The 23,796-nt window shown below is 44.8% G+C and overlaps 1 protein-coding gene across 6 annotated transcripts in view; it reads left to right on the top strand.

The window, feature by feature from the left end:
- The window catches only part of Kcnk2 (potassium two pore domain channel subfamily K member 2), a 190,296-nt gene extending 167,910 nt beyond the window's left edge, over positions 1–22,386 (top strand). For all 6 annotated transcript variants that reach the window (XM_085687539.2, XM_048439475.3, XM_085687540.2 and 3 more), the window contains one exon: positions 20,243–22,386. In XM_085687539.2, the coding sequence (XP_085543665.1) occupies positions 20,243–20,560 (318 nt within the window). In that variant the 3' untranslated portion in view covers positions 20,561–22,386. The remainder of the gene's footprint in view (positions 1–20,242) is intronic.
- The last annotated feature ends 1,410 nt before the right edge of the window (positions 22,387–23,796 follow it).

Raw genomic sequence — 23,796 nt, forward strand, 5'->3', positions numbered from 1 at the left:
ACTAATTTCTCAGTGCTATATTTGGTTTGTGAATGGCAGCTGGGAACGCTTGCATGGTGTACAGGAACACTCTGCCTCATTAGACCCTCTCTGCTGCCTTCCCTCATTAAAATAGGGTGGGAGACACTGCTGGGTTTAGAAAGTGCACAGCCACTGTGACTACTCATTTGTATTCCTGATTGTCTCTGAAAGCATTCTACTTGCTCTTAAGGAGACAAAAGTATGAATCATCACTGTCCCAACTCGAGATCGTGACAGAGGGGCTTCTCTATACCAGTGCTTCATAACATAACCACAACACACAAGATAGATTTATATTACATATCAACATGTTATACAGTACAATATAGATTATTGAATATAAAACCACCATATATAATAATATAAATTATGCATAGCATGTCTAATAATACTTATGTTATTAACATAGCATTATATTTATTACTGTTTTGTATCATATAGTGCATAAATTATATCTTGCTCTATATAATAAACATGAGCTATATTAACTTAATATTCCCAATTAGTTGTGAATAATGAACAAGGCACAAACACAAATCATCTATGTATAAAAAATTTCTAAACACTATTATCAAAATTGTTTATTGAAAGTAAATTTAATGTATATGTAATAATAGCAAGCATACATATTTACTCATTTACTATATTTGGGTACTTTTTCCTGCTTGTGTAGCTGGGCCTCCAGAGGCCACAAGAGGGCATCACATCCTCTGGAAATGGATGATTGTGAGACCCCCCCCCCCCCCCCCGTGGGTGCCGGGAACAGAACTCTGAAAGAGCAGCCAGTGCTCTCAACCTCTGAGCCATCCTCAGTCCCTGCAGAATTTACTTTGAAGAGAAATTTCTGGAAGCGGTTTCTCCTTTGAAAAAGAAGTTGGAAAAATACTTCCTCCTGGGTCTCATGAATATTTTCTTCAGCACGCCACTGTGCAGTTAGAACATGGTAAAAATATTTCAGAACCAGTAGAGCATCGATTTGGAAATGGATGTGTAAGCCTCTGCAAGGAGCATCAGGAGGCAGTGGAAAGGGGCAGCCTCTTCCAGCTCCCTCTCCTGCACATCCTGTCCTGTATTTCACACAAGCACCCCAGCCGCAGCTGACATCTGCACTATTCTGGTAATGTACTTTATCAGAGATTAGTTTAGCCAGGAAAGCAGAAACAACTTTTCCTGTGCCTTCTATAGAGAAAAAGAATCCATATCTACTTTGCCTGGGATAGAGTCTCCAGCATGAATACAGGCTCCACATACTGGTTTTCAGGTGTAAAATATCCCTATACTGCCTCTACTGTGTTCAAACATTAGTAGATGTATTAGGGCCTTTTGCTGCTGTAATAAAAATACCTGACAGAAACAATTTAGGGGAAAAGGATCTGTTCTTGCCTGTGGTTCAGGGATGGAGTCCATCCTGAAGGGAAGGAAAGGGAAGGAGGGAGGGAGGGAGGGAGGGAGGGAGGGAGGGAGGGAGGGAGAAAAAGGGAAGGAGAGAAAAGAGAGAAAGGGAGGGAGGGAAAGGAAGAAGGAAGGCAGGAAGAAAGGGAGGGAGGGAGGGGAAGGGAGAAGGAAGGCAGAAAGAAAGAAAGAAAGAAAGAAAGAAAGAAAGAAAGAAAGAAAGAAAGAAAGAAAGAAAGAGAAGGGAAGGAAGGGTGGGCATCGTGACAGACCCCTCTCTGTGGCACTGAGAGGCTGCTTGCTCATAACTCGGTGGATGAGGAGTGAGCAGGGGGTATGTGTTCTTGGGCATGCCACTGGTTTCCCTTTCCCACTTTTTACTCCTGGGCTGGTGCCGCTCGCATTCAGTGTTGGTTTTCTCCCCTCAGTTCATCGATTACAGAAACTCCCTCACATACACAGCCAAAGCTGAGTCTCCCAGGTGACTCCTCACTGACTCAAGTTGATAATGGACATTGTACAACCAATCACGGTGAATAGTTTAAGGACTAATTTGTTTGTTTGATAATGATTTGGGTTTTTAACCTCTCTATTTCGGGCATTGAGATCAATGCCAGTGGTTAGAAGATAGCATGTTGGGTCTGCCCACAGTGATGAGAGCCCAGGTAGGAGCCTGACAGACTCTTCCAGGAGTTGAGATACACACTCCAGTAGAGTTAAATACATCAATAATACTTGAAGGAAGGGAAATTTTATAGGATGCTAGGATGAAGGAATGGTATCAGAGGGACCAGGTGACTAAGACAGTAACCTAGTGTAACTCAGTTCATAGTGTCATGTAATGAGACAGAATTAGGCCATGGTGAGGGATTCAGTCTAGGATGTCAACATCCAAGTGAGTGCTGACCTTCAGCAAAGGTCACAATGTGAGGGTGCTGAGGGAGATCTTGGGGGGGCTGTGCACTCCTGCAACCATCTTCACTGGGGGGAATGTAACATGAGGGAGCCTGCTTGTTTGTGTTTTTGTCCTGCCTGGCCCCCCAGCTGTTTAGTCCTAGAGAAAAATCACACATGAGATCTTTATAAGTTATAATGTTGATTGGCCCATTAGGTCAGGCTACTTATTGGCTAACTCTCACATCTTGATTAACCTATTTTTCTGATCTATGTTAGCGATATGGCTCAGTACCTTTTTCAGTGGGGCAGCTCACATCCTGCTGCTTCGGTGGTCTGGGCAGGAGTGGGAGGAATCAACTTCCTCCTCCCTATAATTCTTCTGCTCTCCTTGCATCATTTCCACTTCCTGTCTGGCTTTCCCGCCTATACCTCCTGCCTGGCCAATCAGCGTTTTATTTAAAACATGATTGACAGAATACAGACAATTCTCCCGCACCAGGGGAACACAGTGTAAATGAAACTGTCATTTATTATCTCCGCTTGATCATCTCTCACATGAGACCCCAATGTCCTGTCTGCATAGCATCCAGTGATGTTCCAATTTTTGGGAAGCATCACCCAACATCCATCCATTAGCTCATGGCAAAAGACATTTTTCCACTTGTTATATTTTGTTCTTCCTTGCCCTCTTGGCTCAGGTGTCAGAGATTTTCCTGACGCCATGGCCACAGCACATCTAATTTCTTATCTCACACTGTGTCTCCCTCCACACCATCACTCAGATCCGTGGACCCCATGACCCCTTTAGTCCACCTGATCCAATGTTCCCACAGCACAGCCTGCTTTGTCTGTAGCTCCCATCAATCCACTTCTCTACTCCAGTCACCTCCAGGTTTTAGTAAGTCACCAGGAAAAAGTAATTGACCTCTCCATGTGTGCCTCTCATGTTTATCTGCATATTACATAAACATGATACTGTGTCCCTGATCTAAAAGGCAAGATACTATTTCAAAACACATGCAAATAACTTAATGTTAACAAAATGAATGTGAGCTAGCTTTTACATATTTTAATTGTACTTTTGCATAATAGAGGAGCTTTGTTTTTCTTGGTAAAAATTGATAATGACGTCAGTGTAATGCATATGCTTTGTTAATTCTTAGATATTGTTTTAGCTCCATTACACCCAGCCCTAATTTTGCTTTCTAGGGCTATTTTGATTTTTAACTTAATGGCTGTTGTGTCTGAAAATGGAGACTTCTGTAGATATACAGACTCCAGTGAAAAGGGGCATATTTGATTTCATTGTTTTGCGAAATGTGCAAATGGCGTTGGAAAATGCTGTCTCCACTAATATGATACTGTCCCTTTTAGGGCCAGTTCTGTCCAAATTTGTCGAAAGTCTTCCTTTGAGGGATTTTCAAACAGTTTTAAAATCTTCTTCCAAGCTTACTAATACCATTCCCAAAGCTTTCTGCTCTTTACTGGGACACAGACAGTAGTAACATTTCTAAATGTGCATTCAAAAATCGTCTCCTCCCATGCACGCATAGAAAAAACAATTGAAGAGCAGCCTGTGTTTCTTGGATCTCATGTCTCTGAAGAGAGTAAATGTGGTAGTTTCTTCTTTTTTTCTTGCAAAATATCTGTCATATGGCATCTTGCAAAGTCCTTTGTCATCACAGAGCAGAACATAAAATTTAAGGAAAAAACGCAGTTGATCTTTAAGTGTTCTGCCCTCAGAGAACCATTGTATTGGAACATAAGATGCCCATGGCCAAGTCTGTCCAATCAGCCTGCCAGGAATTCTATTTAGAATTCTGCTTCCCATTGCTGATAGCTCATAGCCTATAACATATCACTGTCTGCTGGGAGCAGTGAAGGGGACGTTCCTGTCCAGCTTCCCGTCTAGAACATCTGCCCTGCCCTCTGCATTCCACCCAGACCACAGGACTCTGAGGGCTTAGACGTCTGCCTGTGTCGTTCTGTGCACTAAGTGTTAGAACAATGTGATAATAAATTACAGCAGGTGTTCTACTTATTCCCAGGATATTTTGTCAACTCAAGATGAATTTTTTTAAAGAAAGAATCAAATCTGTTAGTTTTATTCTGAATTTTAAAATTCTCTGTGTGGCTCTGAGAATCAAATTGAAAATCTTTTACACAACTGGTAATCTCATGTACTCTGTGTTCTGGTTACTTCTCAGCCCCATCTTGAAGGTTTATCTGGGGGATTCTCCAGGGTCTTCTCTTGGTGCTCTGGATATACCAGGCTCCATTACACATCAATTCCATCACTTCCCAGCGTGAACCCGTGGCCTCAGGCCCACGGCTATCTACTTGTCACCCTGCTGACTGTGGATCATTCAGGTCACAGATCTGGTGCCACGTCTCTGCCAGTAGTCAATAGTCCCAGGCGCTCAGCCTAACCCATCCCTTCTCTCAGGAGCTCATTGGAAGTCTTCATTTTGTATTTTTTTTTTGAGGCAGGGCATGGTGGTTTGAATAGAATGGTTCCCATAGACTCCTGTGTTTGAGTGCTTGGCCCATAGGGAGTGGCACTATTAGGTGGCCTTGTTGGAGGAAGTGTGTCACTGTGGAGGTGGGCTTTGAGGTCTCAGATGCTTCAGCCCAGTCTCAGTGACACACAGTTCTTTTCCTGCTGCCTGTGGATCCAGATGTAGAACTCTGAGCTCCTTCTCCAGTACCATGTCTGCCTGTTTGCTGCCATGATCATAATGGACTGAACCTCTGAAACCATGAGATATCCCCAATGAAATGTTTTTCTTTATAAGGGTTGCCATGGTCGTGGTGTCTCTTCACACAATAGAAATCCTGAGTAAGACACAGGGTCTTCTCTAGCCCTAGTGGGCCTTATGCTTAATATTGCAGCCCAACCTGATTTCAAATTCATTATTCTCCTGCCTCCACTTCCCAAGTGCTAAGACTTCAGGTGTGTGTCATCATGCCTGGCCTTACTTTTATCTTGCCTCATCACAGCTTGTGTTATTCTGTGTGATTGTGTGTCCCATGTGTGTGAGCTCTGTTGGGGCGGGGCTCTTCCCTTCAGCCGGTTCAAGTAGGTTTCTGAGTTGTAAACCCCTTCTCATGCCCATCGTTCTGCCCAGGACTCTGTATTGTCCATCTTCTCTTTCGTGACATTATCAGCCAGTCTCCCTGGAGCCATCCACAGTCTGTTTCTATCTGGAGACCTCGCTTGGACACATTTAATTTAGCATTCATTGTGTACATAGTACGTTAGACAATTGAGAGAGCATGGTGTGTAAAATCAGACTTTCAAAATAGATTGCTTTGTGTATTCTTCCTCTTTTAAGACACACACATGCACACATATACATATACACACACAAGCACACACATGTACACATACATACACATGCACCAATGTTGAATTTACTTCATGTGACATGGGTTCATAACATTGACTGAGTCACATATTCCTTGGGAATTTGTTATACCCTTCTATGGTCTTATTTCTCCAATTAAAAACATGAACAAACATGAATCTTAGTAGCAAATACCTACTGTAAGATGTCCTTATAGGTTTCTGGCTGGATGACCCTTCCCACATCAGTTATGTCTAAGGTATAAAAACACTTCCATTTTCTTCTCGGAGCTTTGAGGTAGAGGATAATAAAGCTGTGAGCCTCAGAGGCTGGGGAGATGGCTCAGTTGGCAAGACGGAAGACCTGAGTTTGGATCCCCAGCACCCACATGGTGCTACCACGGTGGTGGCATGTGTCTGTGGCATGTGTCTGAATGCCAGCACTAGGGAACTAGAGTCGGTAGAGTCCCAGCCAACCCAGGCCAGTTGGTGAGCTCCAGATTCAGTGAGAAACTCTGTGTCTTAATTAGGTTTCTCTTGCTGTGATAGAGTCCGTGACCAAATGCATCTTGAGGAGGAAAGTATTTCCTTCTCCATCCTCATCAGTCCACTAACAAGGGAAGCAAGGGAAGAGCTTCAGCAGGAAAGGAACCTGGGGGCAGGAACTGAAGCATCGGCCACGAAGGGACCCTATTCACTAGCTTTTCCTCCCCATGGATTGCTCATCCTGCTTTTGTATACATCCCAAGACCACCTGCCCCAGTATGGTACCTCTCACAGTGGACTGAACCCTTCAATATCAATCATTTGCCAAGAAAATGCTCCACAGACTTGCCTATAGGCCAATCCGATGGAGCCATTTCCTCAATCCTGGTTCCCTCTTTGCTGGTAACTCTCACTTGTGTCAAGTTGATATAGAAGTAACCAGTACATCCTGCATCAATTAGTGACTGAGGAAGGCGCAGACTCTGACTTCTGGCCTCCACTCACACACACATACACACACACACACACACACACACACACACGCACACACACACAAGCACATGCATCTGCATGTACACATCTACATTGAATAGCTCACACACACACACACACACACACACACACACACACACACGCTCGCGCGCGCACACACACACACGTGCGGGTGTGCATGTGCTCCTATATACAAAGTAGCCCTGGTTTCTCTCCACGGACCAAGGGCAAGGAGTGGGTAGAGTGACAGAAATGTTCTCTTGTACTTGTTTGAGCCCTGTATTTGACCAGCAGTCATCCTGAACCTTAATATTTGTTTTGAGAGGAGAGGGTTTATTTAGCTTACAGTTGCAGTCTATCACAAAGGGAAGTCAGGGCAGGAACTAAAGCAGATGCCAAGAGAAATGCCACATACTGGCTTTCTTCCCTGGCTTGCTCAGACTACTTTCTTACACTACTCTGGACCACCTGTTGAGTGGTAGCACTGCCCACGGTAGTCTAGACTCTGTCATATCAGTCATTATCAAGAAAATGTCCCCCAGTCCCTTGTCTACAGCAATCTGATGGAAGTATTTTCAGTTGAGGGTCTCTCTTCCCAGACTCAAGCTTATGTCAAGTTGACAAAAGAAACAAACAAAAACCCAAAGAAACACTGTTCAGCCTGTTGCTCAGGCTGATGAATAACTAGCTCTTACAACTTAAATTAACCCATAATTCTTATCTGTGTTTAGTCACGTGTCTTGTTACCTTTTCTCGGTAAGGCATTCTCATCTTGCTTCCTCTGCATCAGTTTTGTGACTACATCTCTGCCTTTTCTCTTCCAGAATTCTCCTAGTCTGGTCACCTCGTCTATACTTCCTGCCTGGCTACTGTTCAATCAACATTCTATTAAACCTATATGAGTGACAAATCTTTACAGTGTCCAAGTTCCACAGCACCCCAGGACCACCAGCCCAGATACGGCATCACCCACCACACTGGGCTGGGTTCTCCCTCAACAATCACTAATTAAGAAAATGCTCTGCATACTTGCCTACAGCCTGATCTTATGGAGGCATTTTCTTAACTGAGGCTCCTTCTCCCAGATGAATTTAGCTTGTGTCAAGTTATATAAAACCATCCAGCAGGCACCTTTCAATACCTGTAACTTGTTTCTTGTCTAGGGTAAAACACCCAATGCCTGTAACTCTCCGCTTCTTACTGCGTCAGCCTCTCTGTATGTAGCTGATTTTGAACTGTCCCTAGTGCCACCTCCCCACAGGGTTGCCCACTTGCTGCTTGGTCTTCCGTCCTTTCTGCTGGCTCCTTCTGGAGTTGCCTGTCTTTCCTATCTCAGGCTGAAACCCAGCACTTGGCAGTCTTGGGTGGATTTTCCCTTCATGCAGTGGAGTCATGGTGTCTCTCCAAACCCAGGGCATTGATTGACATTTAGCTAATTCTCTTCTACTTCTCTTTGGGGATACAGTGTGTGGGAAGGGTAGAGCAAGGGATAAGAAAAAAAAAAAACACGTTCAGTGGACTATTCCCATGTCCTTGTGGTGAGTACTAAATACTCTTTATAGAGAGGGGGTAAACTGATTTTGAGTCTGGGTTTTCTGAATGTATCTTGAGATGGTATTAAATGTTCAATTTATTCATTAAAATTAAATAGATACATGTCAGGATGAATGCCTGTAGGCTTGAATCAACTCCCTCACTGGTCATTACTTTTGAGTTGGCATTTTCTGTACACCTTTAAGACTGTAGACAAAGAGAGCCCTACCTCTTATCCCTCATCCCCACCCCAACCCACTCACTGTGGTGCTGACACAGTTTCTGCATCAACTTACAGTTAAGTAAATATCTAATGTCTATAACTCAATCACATTTGTGTAGAATTTTCATAAATGGTACATAATTGCTTTCAACTGTCTTATATTGCTCAATATTCCAATTTGTGCCATGCAGTAAGGTGTTGCATAAGTTAGGTAGCTCCCTAAAACAGGGTGCTACAGAAACCCCAATTATAGAGCATCAGGGAGAATCTCAGTACTGAAAACAAAAACTCATGCTATTGTTCTCAATCTTTATGTGTTGTATTCGCATGTTTGCTGTTGAGAAGCTCAAGAATTATTAAGTATAACAGGTAATTTAGGGTAAGGAGACTTTATGAGTATTATATAAACTCTCCTGAACCAGTGGGGGCAAAATTGCATACCATTCTGTCAGAATAATGTAACACTTGAGTGCTCCTTTTGGGCTTGGGAGGGCTTTTTAACCTGGTTGGTAAAGAGACAATTTAAATTGCTCTTTTTAACAGTGCTGTTCAGCAATAAAATGAAATGTCAATACTTCAGAAACTGAATAAAGCTAATTGTTAGGAATTACATCTTGGCAGTCTCTGAAAATGGAACGCGAAGTAGGCTTCCGATTATTTTTACACATTGAACCCGAGGGATGTTTTCAGCCCAGCTGGCTGCTTTTCATACTTAACTTTCCTCGATGCATTAAGGTCTCCGAGCAGCTGAGTGCTGGGAAAAGTACTTACTTTATGATCTCACCATCTAAGGGAACAGGAGGACTTCTGGTCAAGGTCTAGGAAGGCCTGCTTAACTCTGTTCATAAAGATGAAGATTCCTGCATGTTTGTTACCAAGTCCTACATGTTTGGCTTTGAGAACTTGCTGTCAGGAAGAGGTTCTGTGTTTCCATACCTACACCAAGAGCAGAGGCTAGAGCCCCAGAAACAGGGCTACAGGCCCTGTATTTGAACTGGGTACTGATAACTGAACAGACTTCAGACTTACAGGGAAAAATTGTTCATCAACTGATGATCCATGAGAGGAACTGGCTCACCTGACATGCTGGTTGCTACTCAAAAAGATCATTAGGGAAGTGAAAGAAAAACCAATTAGGCTAAAATTTAGATAAGTCACGGGGTAGGCTGTGTAGGGGAAAGGTGACCAGGGAAGCATTATAAAGACTGGAAAGGAAGAAAAGAAGAGAGAGAAGAGGGTGGGGAAGGAAAGGAGGAAAGAAAGAAGGATGAGAAGGGAGGAGAGATGGAAGGAAACAGCTTTGTACATGGAGTGAGCATTGGATGGCAGGGAGTCAGCAGAACAGCTGACAGAAGGGGCTTTGTGGGGAGATGGCATGGCTGCATTCTGATCCAGAGCTACCAAAGGTGCTTGCCATGTTCCCAAACACCACAGATTCCGTCTGAAGTGGCTGCAGATAATGGCAATCCTGTAACTGGGGTACTCCTTTTTTGGAGAGAATTTAGTGGCAAATTTGGGTTCCCATCTTCATGACTGGAACCCAAAAGATTATAGAATCTAAAAGGCGCAGATGACTGGGAAAGGGTGTTGGGGGGGGGACACCAAAGCGGAGGACTCCAAGAGGAAGCACAGAGCCTCCGATGGTGTGGCTAGGGGGACAAAGTTTTGGAATATTTTGAGATTGAGTGACATAATTAAGGCAGCCCCTGAAAATATAGCGTAAGATTGGCTCCAAATGACTCAACTGTCTGTTATTTGATCAAAGTGAGTAAGCAATTTTATTTGGAGCTGTTCTAAATTTGATGAACTTACCATTAGTGTCGAGTCCAGAGACAGCGTGGCTGAAATGGAGTGACGCCCAGTTTCTTGGTGACGAGTTTCTAAACTGAGTCAAAAGCAAGCCTCATGAGACAGCTCTGTTTAATACTGGAGAGTTTACGTGAAGCAACCTGGGGGTTGAGATCCAACAGTAATGCTGGTTGGAAGACCATGACGATTCTCCTTGTGGAGAAGATATCTTTTCCATTAAATTCACCCTGGAAGTGAGTTTCTTACTAAAAAATGAGTGCTGTAGCTATATGGGAACAATTGCTTCCCATGAGAAAGTCCCTGCCCAGCAATGGGAAGCAGAAGGAAGAGGAAATAAAAGGCAGGATGGGAAATTTTCTCTTCATAGGAACGTGGCTAAAACAGTAGATTAGAAGGCAAAGAAAACATAGGAGCCCCACCTCTCAGAAATGGACTCGACTCTGCCTCTCTAAAACAGACTCTCTTTCCCACCTTCCAGAAAAGGGTTCTACTAACTTGGGAAAGCATGTATCTGGTATTTTGTAGCTCTGTATGGAAGGAAATGATCTCTTTATACAAACACCTAAAAAGACCATACTCTTTGATAGCTTAATTTTAAAATCATTTCCAAGACTGGAAAGTTCCCTGAAACCATGTTGGGGTTTCTGCCTTCTGGTGAAGACCGGCAGAGGAGAGAAGAGATGTTGAGAAGTGCATCCATGTAGACAGCCATGTAGACAGCCATGTAGACAGCCACAGAACCAGACCAAGGGATCTTCTCACAGCACAGAGGGAAGGGTAATACATTGCATGGTTACAGTTCAGAAATTTGAGCTCAGATTTTAATTTGCTTTATAACATTAAAAATTAAACATTAAAAACCACAAGTCGTGGTTTTGTGCCTTGATACCCTGGTCAGATAGATTCCCAGGGACCACTGCAACCAGTTCTGGAGCTTCAGCTGTAGTGTGCAAAAGGAAAGCATCCGTGGACTCTGCTTCCAGGGTTTGTTTGAAGCTGGCTCTGCAGTATATTTCGTCTGACAGATACAGGCACCAAGGGGCAATTGAAAAGAAAAGAGCACTACACCAAAAATTTTACCCCTTCCAAGGAGCAACGCGAATCCCAACACTCGGTATATTGACAGGTGCCCGATCATTAGAACACATTTGATATACTTTTAATACTTTGTTTATATTCATTATCATATGTAGTAATAGTTATGAAACAAGTTTTTTAGCACTTAACCTCCTCATGGTAGAAAATAGTCTACAGGCAGTAGACTTTTCACAAAGCAGTGATAACTTATGTGATATTTATTGCTACTGTGTATGTATTGTATGACTTCTCATATGCTTATTTTTTTGTCTCTGACAGGAACTCTTGATCAGAAAATGTTTTGTTACCTTACTGACCTTTGTCACAGAACATGAATATTCTGTACTGTTGAAATTGGTTCTGATGGTTAGGTTGTACTCAGCAAATGCTCAGATGGCCAGGTTTCTGGGTTGTCTTTGGGCTATGCTAGAGCACACTCTCTCAGAGATCATGCAAATGTCAATCTCACAGTGGAGGACCTGCTGTCCACATAGGAGGATGCCTGTCTGTGTCCGACAACAGTTGGCAGCTTCTCACTAGTTCTGAAGTGTACATGATGCTGAAGCATTCCCACGGACGTGGGGAATGAGTGCATTTCTCTGAATTACTACTTTCCAACACAATGGTAGATGTCGCCTTGTAGAGTGTTTGGGGAAACAGAGTCTGCACCTTCAGCTTTCAAGGAGTCTGCCTCATCCGTGATGGGAACCAATGGAGTGCTGAATACCCCCCGAGAGCACTGACGAGACCCCTGTACAATTTCTAAATTGTAAACATCCCTAAGAGCTGATGAGTTGCCCTCTTACTACAGCCTGTCAACCAGGCAGTTTAGAACACTTACCCTAAAGATGTAAAATACGGCAAGTGCTTGCTTTTGAAATACGTTGTTGCTGTTCTAAGGGCCTTCCTAAGTGCTACTTGGAATGATACAAAGAACAGAAAATGTAGGCTTTGGACCACGGCTGCAGAGGCAGGCCGCCAGCGTTCTGCTTTTGCAGGTGCTCTGGGGCCTCGAAAGACCTCACATTCTAAGCACTTGTCCTGTCCGTGAGGCCAAGGAAGATGATGGTTCTCTAAAGTGAGAGTTGCTCATCTTCCATTAGGGGGCTGCATCCCATCAGGACCATGTGTGGGTTACTTTTCTTGCTGATATGACAAATTACTTGACAAGAAGCAGTTTAAAGAGGTTTTGTTTTGTTTTGTTTTGTTTTGTTTTTAATCTCAGTCTGGGGGTGGGGAAGGCACGGTGGCAGGGCTGTGCGAGGCATCTGGTTGCTCTGCTCCCACAATCAGGAAGCACAGAGTTGCATGCTAGAGCCTGCCTGACTTTGTTCTTTCACCTTGTTCTTCATCTGTCCCCAAAGCTCCCTCCCCTGATAGTGTGGTTCCACCCGCATTCAGAATGACTCTTCTGGCTTCAGTTAATCCTCTCTGGAAAATCCCTAAGAGAACCTAGCTGCTCACATGGGGAAGGTATAGCAATAGCCAGAGTCTGCTACTGCTTCCAAGGCGCTGCCCTGCAGAGATGGAGCTGTGACAATGGAGAGGGGACTGGTAAGGATGGAGGAGTCTCTGCAGACCTAGGTGCCTCCGCTCAGCTCCATAACTAGAAATGTAGAAACTAGGCCTGAGAAACACATGCTAGGCCTTAGCTGTGCATATCTGGCTAGGCAGGAGTGCTTCCCACAGGCTGCCTCTCCCTGCAGAGAGGAACAAGACGCCTGGTCAGATTGAGGAAACAGAAGCCCTTTGACCTGATTATGTATAAAGACTGTGATGATTAGTTTGCCATTCGTTCACCCAATGTGTCCAGCTGACCCTGGCTGGAGTCTCCATGCATAGACCTTTGTGGAAATACCCAACAGGACCCAGCAGGCAGAACTTGTCACCGGTCATGAAGCCAGATAAGCAAATTAAACCAATGATTGTAACAAGTTGTACCGAGAGCTGGGGAGGGGAGGACAGAGTGTACAGAGTGGCCCAGGAACAAACAGATGATGATCAGATTGCATGCTAGGCGATTGGGAAATGGCTTTCATGAGGATATTCAGTTCCCTGTGAGCGGGAACTATCCCAGAGGATAGGACGGAGAAACATTATTCTCTGGACTGAGGAACTGGCAAGTCTAGGAGGCAAAGCAGGTGTGGCCTGCTCAGGAAGCTGGAAGAATATGCAGAGAGTTCCCGGGAGTAGTGCTGGTGAGGGCGGCTGGCTAGAGTTGGCTCTGGAGGGGCAGGCAAGCCCAGATGACATGAGGTCCTTGGAAGAGGTGGACCATTACAGAGTGTCGCGGTTGCTGCGGTGGAGAATGTGTTTGGGGAAAGGGAGGTTGGAGACAGCACAGGGTGTGGGCTGGTATGAAGGAGAAATTGGATCTGTGGAACCGCAGGTGTTTTGATGTGAGAGGAAGTACTTGGAGGGTGGGCAGGGCGCTGATAATGTCTGACTTGGGCAGCTTAGTGCCTGCAAGTGCTGGGATGCTGTGGAGTCCCAGACATCGGCTTGAGAAGTTCGGCTGTGTCACCGGGGAGACGTGAATCTGTGATACCTTCATGTCATCCAGAGTGAGATGCCCACGGAGCAGTCAGTTAGAGAGACTGTGTGTCCAGGGGAGAGCTGACCTGGAAATAGAGGTTAAAGAGCTATCAGAAAATGTGATCACTAACAAACAGACATGGTTATCCAGGGAAAGAGAGAGATGGGAGCGTGGAGGAACAAAGGCAAGCTCGGGGAAGATGCCAGGCAATGAGCTCAGTGCATAGACAAGGATGGATGACGGGGCTGACGGGGCTGACGATGGGGCTGACCGTGCACAAGGAGAAGGCTCTGCAGTGAACGCTCACACTGAGGAGCAGCCGTGGTGACTGTTCAGGACCACAGTGTGGTCTCCAGCTCCATCACTAGGTGACGTACACTGCTATGTCTAAGGAAGAGAGACTGCTATTTCAGTTGCTCTAAGACCTTTTAAGCAAATAAAATCCAACAAAACCAAACCAACTTGATGCATGAAAATTCATTTTAATTTTCCAGAATGTCACAAATATCAACATTTCAGACAACAAAAAAAATTCTTAATTATTTGATGTCCTAGGGAACTTCTTTGAAATTCTTTAGAGATTTTATATATTTTGTATGTATGGGTATTTTGCCTCCATGCACATATGCGTACATGAATACAGTGCCCACAGAGGTCGGGGGAGGGCATCTGATCCCTGGAACTGGAGCTGTGGATGGTTGTGTCCCAAAGTGAGTTCTCTCTCTCTCTCTCTCTCTCTCTCTCTCTCTCTCTCTCTCTCACTCTCCTTTCTTTCTTTTATCTTTTTTTTAAACACAGCACCTTCACCTCTTGAATATATGTTTGATCAGTGTTAAAATGATTCTATACTTTAGGTCACTGTTATTTGTTGGTTAATATGTTGTGATACAGTTGTATAAAATGTCGCCATTTATTTTTTTTTTTTTGTCCTTTCTTTAGAAATGGGAACAAATTAATCTTTTTCTTAAGGACTGGGAATAACTTTTCTTTCAAATGCATGCTTTGATTTGTTTTTTCCTCCATAATTTCAAAGCTTAGGAGCTATGTTTCCTAAGTCCTGTATCGTAAAGAAAAGTGTTGCCAGGTGGTGCATTCCTTTAATCCCAGCACTGGGGAGGCAGAGGCAAGCGGATCTCTGTGAATTCAAGGCCAGCCTGGTCTACAGAGCAAGTTAAAGGACAGGCTCCAAAGGTACAGAGAATGCTGTCTCAAAAAAATGGAAGGGAGGGAGGGAGGGAGGGAAGAAGGAAGGAAGGAAGGAAAGAAGGAAGGAAGGAAAGAAGGAAGGAAGGAAGGAAGGAAGGAAGGAAGGAAGGAAGGAAGGAAGGAAAGAAACAAAGCAAAGTGAAGATGGACAGTCAGGAAAGAACACGCACTATTGCTGCTGGTTTTGATGAATAGCCAGGGTGTGTTTTATGAGCTGCCTCCTTGTTTCCTGTAGGAGATTCCAGCCATACACACCTACCCTGGTACCAGCACCACTTATAGGGCTGAATTTCCACCTAGTATGAATTCTTTGCGTTTCTCCAAAAGGTTTCTAGTTTTAGGGTTAATAACTAATGAAGACGCCCTGGGCATCGCGTCACTGCTGGCTTTGTTATGTTTATCAGTCATAGGGTCCTTTGCATTCTAAGAACATGCTCACATGAGTGTGCAACTGTGCACACTCATCTCACGGGTTTTCTCTTGTGTAGCAGCTGTCTCTCTTGTTTTATGCTAATGACTCTGATGCTCAACAGTGAATGCCAAATGGTTGCCTATGGGCACACAGGATGTGACTGCACACCGAGTCATTCTCCCATTTCCCGGCCTGTTTCTGACTCTTCTCACTTAAGCTCTGATGCCCTCCAGAGGTTGTTTGTCCACCACTGGGGATTCTATCACAATTAGGAAAATCACGTTCCCCAGAGCGGGCAGAAAGACACACCCTTGCCAGAGATCAATACAACTAAGGATAGGAGGCCTCAGTCCAAGGACTCAGACAGCCAAAGCCTTCTTGTAGTTGCTGTTTTACTACTTGGCAAAGATGCTTGTATGTCTCAAAATATAAAAGAAAGAAAGGAAGGGAAGGAAGGAAGGAAGGAAGGAAGGAAGGAAGGAAGGAAGGAAGGAAGGAAGGGAAGGGAGGGAAGGAAGGAAACAAGGAAGGAAGGAAGAAATAAAAAGAAGGGAGGAAAGAGGGAAGGATGAAGAAAGTTGAGAAGATAAGAAAGGAGAGAAAATGGAAAGGGAAGAGAGGGAAAGGGAAGGGAAGGGAAAGGAAGGGAAGGGAAGAGTGGGTTTACTTGGGGACCACAGTTCAAGGGGATACATACCAGATCCTATCAGACAAGGGAATATCAGCCAGCTGGTCACATTGCATTGGCAGTCAGGAAGCAGAGAGCAGACAGGAAGTGAGGCTCAGGCTGCAGAGGCTTTAGTCCTACCCCAGCTTCATCTCTTAAGGTTCCACAACCTTCCCAAATACTGTTACTCTCTGGGGACCAAGTCTTCAAAACCATGAGCCTGTGGGAGACAGCACATCCGAGCCTTGCTGCACCCATCATATGAGAAACTCCGGACCGCTGGCAAATCACAGAGGGCAGTAGGTACTAGCATGGAGAGAGGTACTAGCGTGGAGAGGGGCCCAGGCTGCTTTGAAATGCAGCCTTAGCAAAACAATTCATTTACGGAGGACCTTTTTTTATTTTACAAAATGTGGAGGAAAAAGAAAATAAGATGAGCATATATAGAGAAAGAGGAAACAGTAGCAGCCTGTGGGCGTCACAGCATTGGCTTCCTTCACCAATGTGTCAAGGTGAAAGGATGTGATTTTAGTGATGAGTTTATCCATTCGATAGACATTTGGTGAACTATGTCTGCTACATACCAGGGACCTAGTGTCGAGGGTATCCAGGCACTTTATACTCCAGCTAGAGATAACGAAAAGCTAACCAATAGAAAAGTTAACAGTTGACTTTTGATAAGCAAAGTGTAACTTTCATTGTAAAAAATCTGTTTCTAAGATGAGGGAGGGAGGGAGGGAGGGAAGGAGAGAGAGAGAGAGAGAGAGAGAGAGAGAGAGAGAGAGAGAGAGAGAGAGAGAAACATTACCTAGGAAAGGGGAGAGAATCGTCCTGTAGAGTAGTGGCCTTCTGGGATGTGGAAATAAGTTAGATGTCATATCTGATTCCTGTATTTGTTTTTTTGTTTTGTTTGCTTGTTTGTTTGGGTTTTGTTTTTTGAGGTAGGGTTTATCTGTGTAGCTCTGGCTGTCCTGGAATTCACTTTGTAGACCAGGCTGGTCTCGAACTCACAGAGATCCACCTGCCTCTGCCTCTCAACCTCTCAAGTGCTGGGATTAAAGGCATGCACCACCACTGCCCAGCTTCATATCTGACTCTTGCATTCACAGACACTCATTTAAACAGAAAATGTAGATTAGTTTGCTTTCTTTATTATATTAGAGTTTATATTAAATTTCTCCTAGGGAAAACTTATCAAAGAGTAGACTAATACTTGCTGGTTTTACTATTGGATAATTATGAATTGTGAAATAGAGCCGGCAGCTTCCTCCATAAAATCATCAGCAATAGGAGTAATGATCGGGTGTAATTGTTTTAGTTTATGAATAATTACTTATTCTCATTTTATAATAAATTTCAAATATTACACCATGCCCAGCCAGGAGGCATGCCTATAATCCACCATTATACTTGAAAAGCTGAATGGGACCCTGAACCTCAGGTCAGGATTCCGGGTCCCAGGAGACTGTGCACCGAGACCTTGTTGCAAACATTTTGTTTTAAACTTCTATTAGGACGGTTGACTTTGAAGTAAACTAGAATAATTAACACATTAGAAACAAAAGCTATTTCACCTAAGACCTCACTAATGGAGACATTTCATCTTTAAGCTATACTCTGTCTTTAAAATTAAGTTGAAGTTGCAGAGAAACCAGATCTTCTAGCTTCCCATGTTAAATGTGTTATTTAAAAACCCCAGGACAGTATGCACTCATAAAAAACACTTTACTGTGTCAGACAGCAGGTGCTCTGGACTCGGAGACAATGGGGACTGTGATTTCATGCGCAGTTAGCCTGGGCAGGGAGACAGTTGCTTAGGAAATAGAGCATTGTGTGAACTGTGGATGGTGATTTACCTCTGGGTGTGAGATTCATTGGGAAGCAAATCTGAGCGGTTGGGTTTCTCACCAACAGATACCACCTATGCTTTGCTAGCCCAAGAGCACCCCTGTCCCAGTTGGCTTTCTATTATGGTGATAAACACCAAGATCAAAAGCAATTTGGGGAGGAAAGGATTTGCTTGGCTTATAGCTTTTAGTCCATCATGAAGGGAAGCCAAGGCAGGAACTGAAGCAGAGATCATAGAGGAAGGCTACTCGCTGACTTGCTCCCATGGCTTGCTTTACCTGCTCTCCTATAGTCTCCAGGACCACCTGCCTGGGGCTGGAACCACCTACAGTGGCCTGGGTCTAAGTCTATCATCAATCAAGAAACTGCACTATGGGCTTTCCCACAGGCTAATCCAATAAAGGCGGTTTCTCAAAGGAGACTACCTGAGCTCAGAAGACTGTAACTTCTATCAACCTGACAAAACCCAACAGCGCTCTCCCACCAAAATCAAGGTGCAATTTAATCATTCGATCTTACTTGAAAGGGAACTGTGTGTGACAGTCCCCACCTGTAGGCTCAGCTGCACACTTAGCTTGTAAGCCCCGAGCCGCTGTCCTCGGGGCTAACCACGTCTGATGTGACTTGGCGTGCTGCACCGACCTCTTCTCATCTCCCCAGCTTCGCCTGTGCCCTCACCAGAGGCAGACCGAGATAGCAATCCATCACTCCCTTCCTAAAACATATTTTAGTTCATATCCATTCACGCACATATTATGTTTGGGTCAAACCCAGTCTGTTTTCTCCCCACCCACCCCACACTACTTCTCCCCTCCCCCCAATAACATGTGCTCGTTTGTTTAAATGCACCGAGTCCACTTAGTGCTGTTTGTAAATGGACGTACCTCTACCGGAGCACAGAGAGCCTCTTGGGGGAGCACATGCATGGAGGAAGTTGACGCTCCCCCTGTTCACCCAGCAGCCACCAGTCACTAAAAGCTCCTCGGCTAGGAACAGAACTCTCTGAGACCCCCTGCTCCCTGCTGGGGTTTGGGCTGCCTTGATCACCGACAGGTGTTGTGCAGACAGCCCCAGCTGCCCTGAGTTCTGTGCGCGAGGGTTCCGTCATGCTCCGTATATACCGTTGTGCTTTAGGGACCCACAGAACTTCTGTTACTTGCTTGGCAGGCAAGGGAGAACCAAAGCAATGCAAGCCCTAAATGACCACCCAGGACGGTGAGGCTAGACGCAGGCACAGCTTCCGGGTAGGATGCCCCTGTACACAGCCCACAAGAGATTCTTCCCTGTGATGAAACTTGGCTAGTGGAGGAGGAGATGGCAGAGTCCCTCAAAGTCTGGTCCTTTTTCTGTTTTAGGATATAAACCTGCACACAGAGCTGTCGAAGACTTGTAAGTGGCTTAGGCTATGGAGTGGGCCCTTTGGTTTGTAGGTGTTAAATCTTAGGAAGGGTGTTTAGCCATGGAAAGAGAACGGCTTCCCCTGCGGTAAGGTCTCTGTGGTTGGTGACGTTCACAGCCTCAGCCATGCTGCTAGGTCCTAAGTGGCAACACAAGGTTGGACTCAAAGGTCGTGCGGTATTTCTGTGCTCTAAACCCTAGGTTACATCTGAGCCAACGGCTGCACTACTGCCAGATGCCACCATGTCACCTGGGCTAGCCTGCCCGACTCTTCCTCAACACTGCTGTTTCTGTAGTTACCTCTTCTACATCCAAGTCTTCAAAGCTACGGGCAGATGGAAGCTGTAGATAATACCCCAAAGATTTGGGGACACATTAAGGGATTTTGTTTTTTATAAATTTGCAATGTCTTTGTGTATGTGCATATATGTGTATGCACAGGTGTGGAGGCCAAAGGTCAACCTCAGCTCCTCAGGGACCTTCTACATTCATTCATTCATTTCTGAAACAATGTCTCACTGGCCCAGAGCTCTCAAACTAGGTTAGACTGGCTGACCAGTAAGCCTTAGGGATCTGTCTCTGCCTCCTCAGTTCTTCAATTGCAAGTTACATGCCCTACTGCACCTGACTTAAGATTTTATGTTTCTATGACAGGACTCTTGCATAAAAAAATAAGCATGTCTAGGGCATTAGAAATATATTTTTATTTCTCATGTTTATGTTTATAATATTTTCGAACCCTTTCTGTAGGAATTTGACTCTTGTTCTGTCCGCGTGGCTGCTAGTCACACTGAAGACAGACGCCTTCTCAGTAAATGCCCCGAATAAGACAAGAACCACACAAGATGTAGCTCCTTGTGTTGATGGCTTCCTCTCTCTTCTTGGCCTCCATGCTCCAGGTGGGAGAGTTCAGAGCCCATGCCGCCGAGTGGACAGCCAACGTCACAGCCGAGTTCAAGGAGACAAGGAGGCGTCTGAGCGTGGAGATCTATGACAAGTTCCAGCGCGCCACGTCCGTGAAACGGAAGCTCTCCGCGGAGTTGGCCGGAAACCACAGCCAGGAACTGACTCCTTGTAGGAGGACCCTATCCGTGAACCACCTGACCAGTGAGAGGGAAGTCTTGCCTCCCTTGCTGAAGGCTGAGAGCATCTATCTGAATGGCCTGACCCCTCAGTGTGCTGGTGAAGAGATAGCTGTCATTGAGAACATGAAGTAGCTCCCGCTGGGAAGAGTCTGAGGTGTAGCCACAGGGCAGGGCTTCTCTAGGCTCTTGGGACTGTTGCTGGTAGCATTTAAACGTTGTGTATGATGAGCTCAAAGGGAAAGCAAATAGATACATCCATCTGGTCACCTTACATCCAGGGAGTTTGGAGTCCTGAGGCGGCAGCACTCTGGGAAGGCTCGTGAGCTGTCCACTGAGTGGTAGTGGTGGATAGGCAGTGTTGATGCCTTTTCGTGCCCAGACTGTTTCCCTCCCCCTCTTTCCTAACGTGCCATAAGGCCTCTGAAGGAATCGGAACGCTTTGGTAGTCATGTAGCTTGGCGGAATATGCCCTCGACTTTTCGGGGGTCGCCTGACTGAGCCTGGATGCAGACCACTTAGGGATGACAACATTTCTTTTTGTAAATGGCAAGAAATTCTTATGCAGCCTTTTACCTAAGAAATTTCCTGTCAGTGCCTTAATTTACAAAGAAGCAGGACCCTCTCTTGTGGGCTTGTGGTCTCCCCTCCCTGCCCCTACCCTAGGCTGACCTCCGCTGACTCTTATTTCCCCCTCCCGTTCACATACCGTACCTTGCTGGAAGTGATGTGTAGCTTGGCGGAAGGAACAGATGCCAGTCCTGGGCACAGAAGGAACATGCAGGAGCTCCGGTGTCACAAGGCAGCGCAGAGAAGGGAGGTCAGAGAAGGCCCTCTGAGTATTTATTTGACTGGGGTACCAATGGTACATCTATATATATGTACAGAGTAATAATTATCCAGCCGGTAACATCGGCTGCTTCTACATAGCCCCCTTTCTTCCTGGCAGTATTTGGAATTTATCATTTATTAATAACTAGTCATTTTTTTAAAAGGCAGAAGAAGTGAGCACATGCTTCTATAATCTAAGTGATCTAATAGAAGAAAACCGTCCCAACTGATATCACAAGGTGATTTCAAACAGTTGGTGTGAATTCATTCTGATGAAAAGAAAATAGCGAAGCCACGTATGTGTATTTGCTAATAAATGGCTGACTGCCAGCTTGGACTAGCCCAAGGTACAGAAGGCGCATACCCTTTCTTTCCTTAAGTGGCTCTTGCCAAACTGTAGGGTGGGGTGATGCCCAGAAAGAGGGAGGACAGCCCCAGCCACCCTGGAGTCCTCTGCCTGGGTGCCGAGCACAAATGCTGGTCTGGGGGTCACTGTGACTTTTGCACACAGAGTGATGCAGACTGCCGACCCGCGTCATCTCTAACGGCAGAAAATGCTGAGCAGCACAATGTAAGTCCCCAGAGTTATTTTTTTTTAAAGTGAGAGAAGGCTGATAATCCGTTTAATTTAAATTTATAGCCTATAATTCTTTTGGATGTTTCAAGATTCAGAAAACATTCATCTTGCAAACCGCTCCCCTCTCCCTTATTTTCATACTCACATCTACTGTACACTGGATGTGTAATTTTTAAAGTGCAGGGGAGAAATGATTCCTCGCCATGTAATTGCAAAACTAATTTCTTTTCCTTTCGGGGGAGGGGCGGGCGTAAGTGAACAAGTGGCATTCAGATTAAAGTCTTAAGAAATCAACCCAGGATCTTAAAAAAAAAATCTAAAAGATTCATATTTTCCAAAATTTGAATTTAAACTAGAAATGTAAATATCCAGTTAGCTTGCAGAGAGTACTTTTATAAACCCGGAAAAATTCTAACCAAAATTCTAGCAAGTCAGACTCCTTTACAAAGAAAGCTCCCCTCCATTTCCTCAGTAGCCATCTTGAAAGCTGATATGGTGGGATGCTCCACATGAAAACTGTGAACCGGAAGGACGAATAAAGTTTGTAATTAAAGTCGGAGTCTCGTGTGTGCTGTGAGAACGTCAGTCAGATTCAAGCCTGACAGAGCGGAGGGTGTTGGTTTTCCTCCTGAGTTACTGCCAGGTCTTCATTCACAATAGACAAGCAATCGTCCTGTTGGTGATTGAACCTAGGCCTTGCACATGGACACATAGTTTACTATGTTTACTTGGTTTTTAAGACAAAGTAGCCTAGGCTGACTCCCAGTGTGGGATGCTTCCATCCTCCCCTTCACATTGCTAGACACTACCATGTTTCCAGAAGTGTTTATGATGCTCAATGCTGCCCTCTTAAATACATACATGGTAGACTGTGGGAAGATGATACTTGTGATATCACCCACTTGCTGAGTGTTCCTACTGTCTCTTGTTGCATGCTTTGATCGTCTGTCATTGCTAGAACTCGCCTTGACACTGACATAGTCTGAAAATCGAACCCAGACAAGCAGCCGCTGCCTGTAGGAAATAATCAAGTATCTGAGTAGTACTGAAGCTTCAGGAAGGCAGCTGCCAGCTAATCTTCCAAACTTTATGCCCCAACTACTGACTGCTTACCATTTTTCCTTTTCCCCTTTCCCCTTTTTGCAGTACTGGGGATTAAGTCTAGGGCTTTGAGCGTGCTAGGTAAGTCCTCGCCTTGAATTGTAGCCCCAGTCCCCTTTCTGTTTTCTTCTGGGGTTGCACTAAGTTGCCTGAGCAAGCTACAGGCATGCAACACCATGCACAAGGTACAAATGTATTCTGTATATGTATCTGAGAACTGGTCCCTGCACGTGTGGTTTGACTATAAAATACCCCCTCACACACATGCATGTTCTGAACACTGGGGTCCCACCTGGGGATGCTGCTTGCGAAGGTTGTGGAAGCTCTAGGAATTTGAGGCACATCACTGGTCACAGTGGATGGGCTTGGGGGTTTTTAGGCTGGGCCTACTTCTTGTTTACTCTGTTTCCTGAGGAATGAAATGTGGCCAGCTGGCTTCTCCATGCCTTCTCCACTGGTTGCCAGGTCTTCCTTCCCTGACCGAGTCCACTGCTCTGGAACTGTAAGCCAACCAAATCCTTTCTCCCTTAAGTTGCTTTTGGTCAGTGTATTTTACAACAAAGTAAGGAAGCAAGTCACCTCTGGCCTGGGGAGATTTTACCGGGGCTTGAGTATCATACCAACTGAGGCTGCTTTGATCTTCCCCAAGCTTTGTTTTGTTTATTCTTCTATAAATAATACTGATTAGGATTTTGATGTGACATTGCAATTCCTAATGAGGTGGCTTTCTTCTGAATCAGTAATAAGTTATTCTATCTTGGAGAATATTTGGAAAAAGAAATTGAGTAGTTAGATAAAGGTCAGAAAGTCCCAGTTCCTTATTCTCAGACCTAGGTAGCAGGTAAAGGCATTTGTCAAAGGC

This window comes from Myodes glareolus, chromosome 5, assembly GCF_982192425.1.
Source record: "Myodes glareolus chromosome 5, mMyoGla1.1, whole genome shotgun sequence".
NCBI lineage: Eukaryota > Metazoa > Chordata > Mammalia > Rodentia > Cricetidae > Myodes > Myodes glareolus.